This window comes from Nylanderia fulva, unplaced genomic scaffold (assembly GCF_048542155.1).
Source record: "Nylanderia fulva isolate GAGA-0341 unplaced genomic scaffold, ASM4854215v1 Scaffold12, whole genome shotgun sequence".
NCBI classification, from domain to species: domain Eukaryota; kingdom Metazoa; phylum Arthropoda; class Insecta; order Hymenoptera; family Formicidae; genus Nylanderia; species Nylanderia fulva.
The window spans coordinates 1,918,973-1,933,307 of record NW_028189409.1 but is presented as its reverse complement, the minus strand read 5'-3'; the positions used below and the strand labels follow the sequence as shown (position 1 = coordinate 1,933,307).

General features: G+C 34.5%; 1 protein-coding gene across 4 annotated transcripts in view; it reads right to left on the bottom strand.

The window, feature by feature from the left end:
• Positions 1 to 2,085: 2,085 nt before the first annotated feature.
• The window catches only part of LOC114936709 (protein abrupt), a 98,511-nt gene continuing 86,261 nt past the window's right edge, over positions 2,086 to 14,335 (bottom strand). For 3 of the 4 annotated variants that reach the window (XM_085490266.1, XM_029309991.2, XM_029309990.2), the window contains one exon: positions 2,086 to 8,238. In XM_085490266.1, coding sequence (XP_085346392.1) covers positions 7,226 to 8,238 — 1,013 coding nt within the window. In that variant the 3' untranslated portion in view covers positions 2,086 to 7,225. Of the gene's footprint in view, positions 8,239 to 11,314; positions 13,386 to 14,335 lie in introns of those variants that run through there. The other variant, XM_029309995.2, reaches the window with a different exon arrangement.

The following is a 14,335-nucleotide window of genomic DNA, read 5'->3' as shown; positions in this document are numbered from 1 at the left end:
TTAATTAACGAATACGAACTGAACTAAAACAATAAGATAATTAATATTATAAGATACTATTACCATTATTCTCGTATTAAATAATTAACAATAACTCATGTATTAATTATCTTATTATTTTAATTATTTGCTATTTGTATATGACAGCCTTTAAATTTATACGCATTATATAACCGAGATATTCAATTAGCAATCGGTCAAATAATTGTCCATGAAGATGATAAAACAATATCATCTAAAGAAAGAGGACATCTATTTTCAACACTTCCCGGTCGTATTGCTATAAGTTTCATTTCTTCTTTCTGCATCTCTTAATATAATATATCTATTATTATTATTTATATAGATAGTTTATCACCTATTTATTATACCTATATCTAGGTTGTTCATCGGAGCATTATATATAGTAGGAACAATTTTATGATTTACCGCGTTAATTGCGTATGCAAGTATTTCCATCGTCAACTTTTTTCTACGTTTCAAAAAAAAAAAAAAAAAAAAAAAAAAAAAAAATGGAAGAAGTTTCCGCCTCACTAGAGACATATTCCACTTGACACATTCGCTCTTCCCCCTCTGTTTTTGTTTAACTTTAGGCGAACAAAAAGGATGAAATAATTCCACGTTTCGCGAGTATTTAAGTGGAACGCACCCTAGAAAAAAAAAAAAAAAACATTGCACGCGCACAAACAACGACAAATCAAATAGATAGACTTCTGTAGAAGTCGAATGCAAATCTACGTTCAAATGGTATCGAAGATATCGTCATAAAAATTTAACCCTTCTGTCGATGTTTTGGACTACTATATATTTTTTATAGCAGCTGCTCAGCATCGAACATTTTTTCTCGTTATACTTGAAGAGATTGCCGAATGCTCTTTTCGTATTTTCGGGCGGAAAAAAGTTTCGATACATTTAAAATTGCTTCGGGTATATCTGGATACACATTGGATACCCGTTTATTTGACAGAAGGATTAATCTCTTCTCATTTCTCATTATTGTGTTTGTCAATGTGGGCTACCGATATTAGCCTACTGTTTCAAGGTCTACGTTATTTCTAATATTGACGTATAATGACTGTTGCAATTCTTTTCCGGTGTTAATAGGAGCAGTCGATATTTTAAACTTAAGTACTATATGTCATGGCAAGCCCTAAAATACCTTTCCCAAACGACGTGTTAAATATAGCAGATGATAGAGCGAAAAAGGGACATCCCACAAGAAAATACCGATAAATATATATAGATCTATATTATATCAATATTTCTTCTATCTGAATATTTTAGTCACTTAAGTGCCAGCCATGATATTGGCCATAATATCGGTTAACTACAGATTAATTCCGAATTTTTCTTTTTTTCTCTAAAAAAAAAAATTAAGTAATTTATGCACTTTCAATTGCATTTGACTTCGTTAAATCTTTTCATTATTATTAGTATTATTATTATTATCATTATTGTTTATGTTGTTATTATGAATATTATTATTATTATTGTTTTCATTTTTTTTAAATCATAAAAAAATTGAAAATAAAAGTATTGAAATCACGAATCACAATATATATAAATCAAATTCAATAATGTTATCTTAAGCAACTCGATCTGCGTATATGGTTAGCGAAAAAGATTAAAAAATTTAGAAAAATAGCATATTAGAGAAATTTTTTATAATATATAGGTACGCATATGATTAGCAATAAAGAAAAAAAATTAAAAAATTAAAGAAAAATGTTTTTTTTTTTTTTAAATTTTAATTTTCTGCATTTTAATTTTCTGCAAAAAATTTTAAATCAGGTATCAAATGTGTCTGGAGAATGACACATGTATGTACAACCAAATATGTTAATGATGTTCGATGCATTTGTCATTACAATTCATCAATTCTTTTATATTTTTTCTAGCATAAGATAAACCAATTAATTATGTATAGTTTAAATAAACGGGTAAAGAGAGCCGAAGAGATATCCTTTATAATTAGAGAGAAAAAATATACTTGTACTCATTGAATGTAATACATCGGAAATCATATATCTGATTGTTTATTTATTGTAATAACTGCATTTAAGTAGCTGTTATTACATCAGACACAATTTTCATCGGACATAGTCTCGATTGGATCCAGTTCTATTTGTAATTTTTTGCGCGAAGCGAGAACTATCCATATCGATTTCAGCATTAATGAGATCAATAATTCTACAATTATGAATCTAGATGCATCCGCAAGATTCCGTACAAAAATTCACTACGTCATATACAAAAACTAGGTTTAATCGAGTCTATCTCCGATCGGGAAATATCGTTGTGTTCGATTGATAATCGGTGTGTAATCGGAACTCACTTGACTTGGGGAAATGCACAGTTTGGCCACTTAAATGTTTGCCACATTGTTTATCACCCAATTGTAAATGTATCTCTGCCAAACCTCAATTATCTGTGAATACATTTAGTGTTTTCCAATATTAGGTACTTCTTACGATTTTTTTGAAGAATAATGCGCCGAGAAATTTATGACGATATTACTGCGTGTAAACGATAGTACATGATGCAAAAATAAATCCCAAATATTATACGATAGTTAATTTGTCATCATCACAAAATGTTTAACATGTTCCGAAAAAAAGTTTGCTTGTAATATTTCATATTTTTTGGATTTTAAATTAATTATTTATTAATGAACGATTAATGTATGCATTAAGTATCTTTTCGTTATTTTAATCGGTTAATCTTGCAATTACATATTGATTAATTTGTGATCTCAAACTGAAATAAAATTTACCAAAATTGATGAAAACTGATTAAAGCACGATACTAAATACATATTTAATTTCAAATATATTTTAAGAAATAATTATTGTCCGTAAAGGTTGCATTGAAATTATAATTTCATTTTTAATAGATACAAGACACTATTGTTACGCACATTTGCTATGTCAAACATGGTAAAAAGTTGTCACAAATGTTGTCTGGATACTCAATCTGTTCAGATTATATATAATATGTGTTCAATATTTTTACATATATAATAAGACAGGTATTACACGTATTACGTGATATATCAATTACTGACAGATGTTTGAGATTATTTAAAAACAAAAATTTATATTATGTATATTAGGAAAAGTTCAACCAGATGAATTATTTAAATTTTATAAAATCAGTTAAGATTAAAAAACTTATTTTTTGAATAACTGATTTTATAACAGAGTCTTGCATAAATTTAATAGAGTTATATTGTTCAATATCCGATCCAGCTCATCATCCAGACAGGATTTAATTATATTAGTTATTGTTGTAATATAAAAATTCTCATCGGATTTAAAATTCGAATGAAACGTGAAAGTTTATATCGGATTAAATTCGAAACGAGTTGAAAGTTTTTTTTATAAGAATTGAGCTAGATACATTTTATAGAACAAAATTATATCCAAGTTATAAACAGAGATGTATATTATATTTAGTGAAAAATGCTATGGACCCAGATATATCATAACATTTTCCGAAGTAATGCGAAAGTAATCGCGAGGAGTTAAAAAAAAAACAACGCTTATTGATCACTGAAAAGGAGAATAACGCATCAGAAATTGTCAATAATAATCACGTAGTTAGACCAATTGTATTCAAGCTGTCCACATGAAATGGCAAATGCATTGAATTATCGCTCAGATTGTATTGCAGTAAATTTTATAAAATATTATTATCGTATTAGATTGCTTTATATTGACACACACACTTGCAAGAGATGTATTGCAACTAAATATTAAATAATATATGACTTAAGTAATTTTCATGTATATATGTATACATTTCTCTCTCTTTTTCTCCTTGATTGAAATCCTTAAATCTACCGTCCCGAAAATTTATTTTACATTTTATATTAGAGATTGCATGACATTTAACAATCATCATTGGTAAGAGAGATGTGTTATTATTAATACATAATATATGACTTTAATAATTGTCATATATATGCATATATAATTTTATTCGATACTTTAAAAGAATATAAAATGAGGTATTAAGTCCCTCCCTGTCTGTGTCTCATCAAATGCAATCAATATCGTTTGTCTAATTGTGAGCTTTCGTAAAGAGACCGTTACGAAGAAACCTAATAATGTTAATGAAGAGCAAAGTGTGTGTCGTCGAAATTTGTTTCGATTTCGTTGATTTTTTTACATATCATTTTTCGAAGCGAGCGTCAGCTCGATATCGTGCAGTGTCGTTGATTGATTAACAAAAACAAAAACAAAAAAACAAAAAAAAATAAATAAAAGAAAGCAGAAAAAAATTAAAAAATTACGTCAGTGAGCAAAAATTAAAAAATTACGTAATTTTAACTATTAGTTCTCTCTTTCTTTCTCTCACTATTTTTTCTCTTTTCTCCTTAATTCCTTAAGAAATTCTTAAATCCACCTTTCTGAAAACCTGTATATTTTGTATTCCGTGTAAAGTTATATATATTATTTGTTATATATTATATAAACATTTTGCTCACGAGATAATATACAGAGTTATTCAAAATGAGATTCATTCAATTTCAAAGAACTATATTTTTGAAATTTTCAAATTCGTAGTGATTTCTTTCATAATGATATTCAAATTCCTTCTATATTCTAGCATATCTATCACTAACTCTATATACAGCTGTAATAATGCGATTTTTTAATCCCGAAAAGAAAAAATGATACCCTATGATTTGGTGTTCCGGCCCTTTAGGTCATCGGATCTTACGCGACTTTTTCTCTTGGGAATTCTGTTGAGATGTTAAAGGCGCTGTCATTGTCCTGAACAACTCTGAATGAGTTCAAAAATTGCATTGTAACTATTCATAGAATTAATGACAAAAGATATGTTTGAACGAGTGTAAAAAGTGAAGTCACATAGTGTGAAGATAAAACTTGGACAGTATTTTTTTTTTGGTTGATTGATGTATCACTAATCACTATGTATTTGTAAATTTCAAAAATCACTACTTCAAATCGGTAGATGTTTTACAGATAAATAAAAAAATTTATTTAATAATTAAATTTTATTTTATTCTCAATTTTATTTAATCCTCAAATTTTTCAAATCAACGTTGTTTTTATCGCTCATGACAATCTTTTCTGATTTGAATGATTTACTGAAATGTACAGACCGTGAAAATAATTCTAGACCGAGGCTGATCGATTGCTGGGAAAAATGACATGTACTGAAATAGCAAACTCGATCTTTCTCTCGCTCTCCCGTTGCTGAAAACAATCCAAGACACTTTCGAATATGCATAAATAAAATAAAAAATATTTCTCCTCATAATATACCATTACATTACTTCAGTGTAATTACGTCAATTTTTTTATAAACCTAACAAGCAAACTCTTTATCCAATGATTTAATACGTAACGTAATTACAAATCTTACAACTCGATAGATAAAATAGTAATTATAAAAATGTCAGTGGATGTTATTAGTGTCAAGAGATGAAAGAATAAAAAAATTAAAAACAATTTAATTACAATCAGTTTTTTTCATGCAGAATATAATTTTATAACATTAAATATATTGTATGAAGCACAATATTTAATTGCAACTTTTTAAAATTATTCAGTATTATAATTATGCCATATTAATGCGATATTAATGTTAAATATTGCACTCTACATATAATATTTAACATTAATATTGCATTAATATAATACTGGCATAATTATATTATTGAATAATTAAAAAACAAATTGCTGATGGAAAAATATTCTAACATAAGTCTCTCTTAACTTGTAGAGAAATTTACATCTACTGGCATCCAATAAAAGTATGCTGCCATATCTAGAATTGTATACATAGCATTAATGTGTACAATTCAATTAATCCCGTCACATATCAACTATTGAATAAAATGTCCGCTTGTTATATTTACGATTTATTTTCATATATATAAAACAATATAATTTTGTGGCTCAGTATCGAGTCTATTTAATCACGAATCTAAGTAAATACAAGTTGAACATCTGAACTGGTTCAGATATTTATCAAGTGATTTGTAGGGCTCTCAGTATACAATAGAGAATTAATCAATATAGAAATTATATATGAGTCGAGAATAAAATAAAAAATTCTGAGAGCATTTTTATCATTGTGTGATGTATTAAATAAATATACGAATGAAAACATCTGAATACGAAACATATGAAACAATCTGATTAATTACAATGTTTTAAAGTTTTTTTATTTATAGACTATTATAGCCTTGACATATTTTGATATTTAAATTTCTGTCATTGAATAACTCAAAAATCTGCCATCAACTGATGTTACGGAAGAGATTTGAGGTATCATGTACCTATAATAATAATAATAATAATATTACTAATAATATTATTGTTTTTAATAATATTAATTATAATATTATTATTTTATTTGAAATTGTCAGTTAAATATTTTGTGAAAATTAATAAATAGCAAATTGCCTCGTCGTCAACTTCGATATTTAAACTTTCAAGCACAGTATGAAAGTATTTTTCTTCCAGTTGTCATTTAACATAAATACTATTTCATATCCTCTCTTCTTCTACTGAGATTCAACTTTGTCTGCTCTATCATCTATCGTTCTATCATATATGCATTGAGGTAGATGATTGGAATATTTGTGATAATAGATATATGTGTATGTACGTGTGTTTACACAAACATATGTGCATATACGTGTATGCACATATATATGCATATAACTAGACTTTGTAGTTTTAATCGGATGTAATTAGGTCGAGCAAGCTCGTCTATAAGATCGACGTTTCAAATGATCGAAATGCTTCCTTCTTTGATCACTTTTCATATATAGACATCCGATAAATAATAACACCCTTGCTGCTTCTCTCTGTGCGATAATAAGAAACGAAATGTCGAATTCGATGAACGATATCTGTCATCGCGATCATTTCTATTTCCCTTTAACACAAGATAGCAACGTGATCGGCGGCAACTAGCCAACTTGTTACTCGTCTCCACCAATTATAGGATCTAGAGATCTTTCACGGCTACGGAATAACGCTCATTTGTGCTTCGACGGAGCCAAACTGGGCGATATCCGAGTCGTGTGATAGCAACTACGTGGCTCGGAATCAATCCTATTGTCGTTAGATCCGAGATTCACCGCAATAAAGTAAATTGCAGAAATAGTTCACGTTACCGCGCGTCAACAGTCATGTCGAACCAACTTTCGATATCCCCGTTAGTTAGAACGAATAACGAGAAACTATTCGGACTTGACAACTTCCGGCTCTTCGTTATCGCTATACTCGTCCTCCTCCTCCTCCTCCTCCTCTCCTCCCGACACGTCCATCTCGTCGCCGGTATGTCTGTCGTGCATCTCGTCCCTATCCTCATGATTAACTCCTCCCGACACTTGTTCCTCATCTCTACCGATAATAGGATAGGGATCCTCCAGGCTGCGACCGCCATGCTTCTCTATGGCGTTCATCTGCGCCTTGGCGGTGCCAAGATGAGCCATCCTCATGGCGACCGCGTGCTCCGGAGACAGCCCCATTGTCGATAGATCCGTGTTCTCCGCGATCAGTTGCAGATAAGTGTTCAGGAGCGCGGAGCCGCTGATCGCGCTGGTGTTGTGCCCCGGATGGTGACCGGACGAGTGCAACGGCGGCATTTTAGACTCCCGAGTGTCGTGCATCGTGTCGAGGGATTTTGCGATTGATGTCGAGATCTTACTGTTGTTGCTACCGTTACTGCTGCCGCTTACCCTAGTGATCACGCTGGTGATGGAGTTGGATTTAATGGGGGACGGATTAAGCTTGAAGGGTAGAGGTAAAGTGAGATCTTCGGGATCGTCACCGCCGCAGTTGCTGCTGCCAGTCTCGGACGGGGCGCCTCCACGTGGCAGCTCCAGTCTTATGTCGCTTCTACGTGGCGCCGTCGGACTGGCCCTGGCGCGCAGCTCGGCCGGACTTACTTTCACCCCGGCTTTCGCCAGCAGCCGCGATGCCAGTTCTGGGTCGAACTGGCTCGGCATCTGCAAGACTGGGAGGTCCTTCGTGCTGATGCCGCGGTGTTGTCTCGACATGTGCGAGTGCAGGGAGTTCCGTGATTTCGCTACCGTGCCGCACAGGACGCATCGATAACCCGGACAGACCGTGTGCTTGTCTTCCAAGTGGGTGCGCAACGTGTGCGCCGATCGGTACATCTTGCCGCATTTCGGACAAGGTCTAGGATCCGTGGCGCGTACTCGTACCATGTCCATCGCTCGTCGACTGACTGAAAATACATCATAAATAAATGTCTGTTTAATTTCTTTACTGCATGATTAATCGATTAATTAGCGATTCATCGATTAATTGAGGATTACGTAGAAAATGAGATTTTCAATTGACTCATTTAATATATATGTATATATTAATATAATTATTATATATTATATATAAATAATGATTGTGTATATAATATATAACATATATTATATATAATTATCTCATAAAAATAAATCTTTTATATTACTTCTTAAAAAAACTACTCTTACAAGTCATTTATTTTTACATTTTCTATAAAAGTATTATATGTTATAGCCTGATTAATATTAGTAGCCAGGAATGTTAGCGGAGTAACGTGTTAGTACGTAGAGAGAGATCGTGAAAAAAATTATAAAGATATAATACTCTAGATATTTTTCTGAATACTTTTTATTATACAAAGCATTACTTAAATAGTATATAGACTTCATTTCGTATGTTTTATATATGTATATATGTATAAGCTAATACCTGCTAAAATAGGTGCATATAATACTCTATACATTATTTACCATACGAGCTGTCAGTCATGAAAATAATATAGTCGACAATAAATAATACGTACGAAAAAAAAATTACGGTCTTGCTTTGTAGCCACAGTCCTATATATATTCTATATATATATTAATATAATGCATTTTTTATGCGTTTCAACGTCGTTTTGAAAATTATCGTAATTATGAGTACACTAGTATTCCTCATTAGTTAATGACATTTTCTTCGAGATCATAACTAACAACTCGTACACATATTCATATATATATGTGTATATATATACATATATTTATATATAATATATTATATATATATATATATATATATAATTTATTTATATATAATAATATATATATATTTCTTTGTGTTTCTAAAATACGCCGCAATTCACGTATACATGATCTCGAACGTAATGTTTTCTTTTTTTTTGGGGAACTCTTTACCTAGGGAATACTGATAAAAGTAAGACTGTAGAAAAATAAGGCGTGTTGTCGAGCGACCTTTTACTTCTAGCCGACGTGTTCACTCGCAATTTCACCCACTCACATAGATCAGTATATTTTCACGCAATTTTGTGTGATCTAGTACACGCATCAACACATTTCTCTCTCTCTCTCTCTCTCTCTCTCTCTCTCTCTCTCGCTCTCTTTCCTTGACATTTCACATTGAATTTTGTCCACACTTTTCTCTCGTCGCTGGAGCAAATGAATCTTTAGAGCCAATCGAAGCCGCTTGATTTCGGCGCGATTATCGCTGCCGTTTTTGGCGTGCGCGTGTTTTCGGTTTTCTACATTCTTAAATACTACGTTATTTAACATAAGGCTGGCTTACTCAGCTTAGAGGAACATTGTTTTCTCTTTTAGATACGTAATCTAATCGTTATATTTCGACGCCAGACGTCGCTGTGTGTTTATTATGTGTGTATCGCTTGATCCTACCTGGTCTACGCTTCGGATTTCTAGAGGAAATACTGTTTTTCATACATTTTATACAAAATCAATTCTATATATGTTTATGTATAACTCTCTCTCTCTCTCTCTCTTTCTCTTGTATGTATCTGTCATGTGTACATATATACTCTATAATAGCTTTTTATATATTTATAAATTTTTGTCCTTTGTAATCCGATATAATTTCTCGCATATGTACATACAGTGTGCGTTTTTAATCAGGGATAGACTTCACGGTGGGTGCATGTATGACAGTTTAGAGATAAAGCACTGAAGATAGTTCGATTTTCACTTTTGTGCATCTCCTATCACGTGAAAAGACTATACGGCAAACTTACTTTTTTTTTTTAGCTAATTCTCAATTCTGCATTCTTATCAACGCATACACTCGTTTCGTTCTTTTGTGTCTTTCGATACTCTGCACATAGTTTTATAAAATATCCAATCTCCGTCGACCAGACTCTCTTCCAACTTTCATGATTCGAAGTGGCTTTTTGCGCGGCGATAATACACTCCGTTTTATATTAATTTGATTGATAAATGTATACAAGTTTGAATTTTTTTATACACAAAAAATGATTGTCAATTGATATTTAAGTACACATTATATTCACTCAAATACATTATTTTCTCGTACGCAATTTTATTTAATTCCATCGTACAAGAGTAATATTAGATTTTATATCAGCGACAATATTTTTATTTAAATTTAGATACTTTGACTAAACAATTTTTATTACAAAAAATTTAATAAAATGTATGCATATATAAAAATTGAAATTGAAAATTCTGACTTGAATCTACTCGGATATTTATCGCCGCGCAATTGCTAAAAGATTAAAAGGAGAAAAAACAAAATTTTCTTTGGCAAATTAACACTAGGACATGCAATTACACTTATAGCGACCTTCGCCTGTTAAATCAAACGTAGGTCCACCTCAAGGTCTTAATCTGATCCCACTGCACAGGATGCTTGAGTCGCATGTGATTTCTAACACTATTGGGATGGGAGAAGGTTTTGGCACAGGAGGTAACGGGACAGGTAGGCGAGTCTCTGGGATAATGATGATCCAGATGCGCCCTCATCGCGCTGATGTCCTGGAACGTTCTGCAGCAGAGGGGACATCTGTAACCGTGCTGCCGATGGTGCTCCCGTAGTAATCTCTGTTGCCTGAAGTCCGGCTGGCCGCGCTGATACTTGCTCGTAGTCGTGATCGTCGTGGTGGCCGTGGTGGAGGATTGATTAATTGATGCGTCGTCTTCCGCCGGCGCCTGATGACGGTGGTGAGGAGGAGGGACGGATAGTGGATGATGATGGCGATGCCGATGATGTTGCTGGTGATGGCTGTGGTGGTGGTGGTAAGCCGCACCCTCTGCCTCATCAAGCCCGTGATCTGCAACCACCACCACACCAACGTTACCACCAGCCACCACCACCGTAATCCCACCCCGAGCTATACACGATAATGCTACGCGCGCCCCAACCTCGACCGACCCGATGTTCAACATCTAGGAATATTTCCCGCAGCGAAATTACACCCGCGCTCTTACTTTGATATCAATCGATCGCTAATTGTTATTCCGCGCGGGCGAAGACTATTTGTGCAATTAATTCGGAGTGCATTTTTTTTTTTTTTTTTTAAACATCATTGAGTACTCTGATTAATGTTTCCGAGAAAATTCATATAAACTCTAATTAATATCGGAATAAGTTTTTTTTTTTTCTGAATCGAGCGTTAAATTGTTAATTTTTTTTCAACACTTATAATTTATGTTTTTTTTTAAGTACTTGTTGTTATATATGTATTGAAAATAATATCTCACGTGAAATAGTCTTCAACATAAAAGTCGCATCAAGATCATTGAAATATATACATGTTATATCTTTCATACTTTCAGTATATAGTAATAAACATTTATAACAAATAGATATATCACATAATTAAGAGCATGGCAGATGTTGACACATAGCTAGGATAATCGGATTATATAATAAACTCGATTTAAATAAAATTCTACCAAAAAATAAAAATGCGATATATCGCGCGCATGTCAAGATTTTTTACGGGATATAATTATTTTATAAACATGATTGGAAGGAGTCTGTATCGTGCAAGAAAATGGACAATTGACATTGCCATTTAATCATGTTCTTTTAAATGGGAAAATTAGGATATTTTACAGAGATTGAAGATCTTTTACACTAAATAAGAGTATCTGGATTTTCGGCGAAAGGTAGCGGAGGTGTTCGAGGTGTTTTATCAACAAGGCTTGTCGATGAATTTGCAAACAATCGAGTATGCCAGATTTGTAATAAATCTCCCATCACGTGATCAGTTATAATTATACGTTCACGTAATTATCTCGTATTATTTAAAATTATGCATTCGATCAACTTTCGTATACTCATTCGATATCGTATACATTTCTCGTTACATTTAATTGATTTTGAGCGTCACGTTGAGACATCAGACGATCAATCATTTTGTTTTCTCATGTCGTATAAAAAATCAGTATGTACGTATCGTTTTTTTTTTTTTTGTATTGCGTTTGGGCATGGACTTAATTTGCCGTCCATAAAATTGCAAAACACGCAGCTCGTTCGATTCATTTGTCATAATTAGAAATAATAATTATAATTTTACATTCGTTTTGTTCTTTTTCGTCACGCAGTTCCTCTCAATGTATCTCATTTTTCAAATAAAAGATTTCATTACGACTGTAATGCTATCAACGTCGAATCACAATCTCAAAGTTATATCACAGAGCTAAATCATATCTAGCTACGACGCTAATGAATACATCACGCTTCATCCAGCACGTTATCATTTGTAATACGCGATTTCTACATAAGGAGAAATAAAAATAAAATTGTCCATAACAAAAAACACAATTTAATGCGGTTAAATCATATATAAATCAAATAGCGGAATAGGCAATTTCCGTCAAAAGCCACCCATTGTGCACATTCGGTCCTCGCATTGTAAAAGCAACATTGTGTCCGCGATGGGGGGTATCAATCATTAACCCTGACTAATGCCCAAACGGCCGCCTAACAACATTATCGGAAATGCACGTATTTCTCTCGCTGCCCTGTATCGACCACCTACAAAAGCTTCGCGTTCCGTCAGTTCTGGCGAAGCCTCGAAATGGACGAAATAATATTCGGACGAGTAACGGCGGCAGCCGCGATAACGGGGAATCCCCAAACTCGTCGCGATTTCCAATCATCGAGGCTAAAGTCTCTCGGCAATCGGCGAAAACTTGGCGTCCCGACGACTCTCGGACACCAAACGTACTCATGGCAACGAGGACGGCGACTGATGCTGCTGTTGCTGCTGCTGGGTCGCGGGATTGTTCATACTAGGCCGCTGATGGATCCCGTGCGCCTGCAGCTGATGATTGATCAGGTAGTGCTTGGTCTTGCACCGTTTGCCGCATACGTTGCACTGCGGCCACGTGTCCGGTGGCGGCCAGTTCGAGTGGACGTTTTTCACGTGCTGCCTCAGGTTGCTCGGCGACGAGTAGCTACGGCCGCAGTAACGGCACAGAGGCCTAGCGTCGTCGTGGCGCAGTGCCGTGTAGAGCCTCGCGAAATTCTCCACCGCCTGTGTGGTTTCGCTGGCGGAGGCCGTCATCGCGGCTTCTTCCCTCTTCGGCACCGCCGATCCTACAACCAGGACGTGCCCATCAGTTGATACCCATTTCTCTCTCTCTCTCTCTTTCTCTCTTTAGCATACTCTGTCCCTAACAGCACACATATCCCGTTCAGAGAACATCCTGAGGATGTTCGAAAGTCCTCCGGATATCCTCTGAATGTCTTTCGGATATGGTGTGCTATTAATAGCACACATATCCCGAAGACGTTCAGAGAACAGCCTGAGGATGTTCGAATGTCCGGATATCCTCTGAATGTCTTTCGGATATGGTGTGCTATTAATAGCACACATATCCCGAAGACGTTCAGAGAACAGCCTGAGGATGTTCGAATGTCCGGATATCTTCTGATGTCTTTCGGATATGGTGTGCTATTAATAGCACACATATTCCGAAGACGTTCAGAGAACATCCTGAGGATGTTCGAATGTCCGGATATCCTCTGAATGTCTTTCGCATATGGTATGCCATTAGCACACATATTCCGAAGACGTTCAGAAAACATCCTGAGGATGTTCGAATGTCCGGATATCCTCTGAATGTCATTGAGATATGGTGTGCTATTAGCACACATATCCCAAAGACGTTCAGGGAACATCCTGAGGATGTTCTAATGCCCTCTGTATATCCTCTGGATATTCTCTGAATGTCTTTCGGATACAGTGTGGTATTAGGGATTGCATAAGCACTCGCACTCCCTCTTTCGCGCGCACTCTCTCTCCTCCTCATTCAGTACCCACATGCGTACCTCCTTTCTCTATCATACACATGTATGTAGTCTACACATTCGCACGAGTGTACAGAGCCACATACACGTTGAACCTTTCTTTCTTTCTGTCGCTCTCGCTCTGCCCCCTGGTTCTTCGTGTCTGAGGCACATGTGGCCAGTCACACGTGACTCCTTTTTCTCTCTATCTCTCACCTATATTCTCCCTCTCTCTCATTCGTTCCGCACCCTCGAGC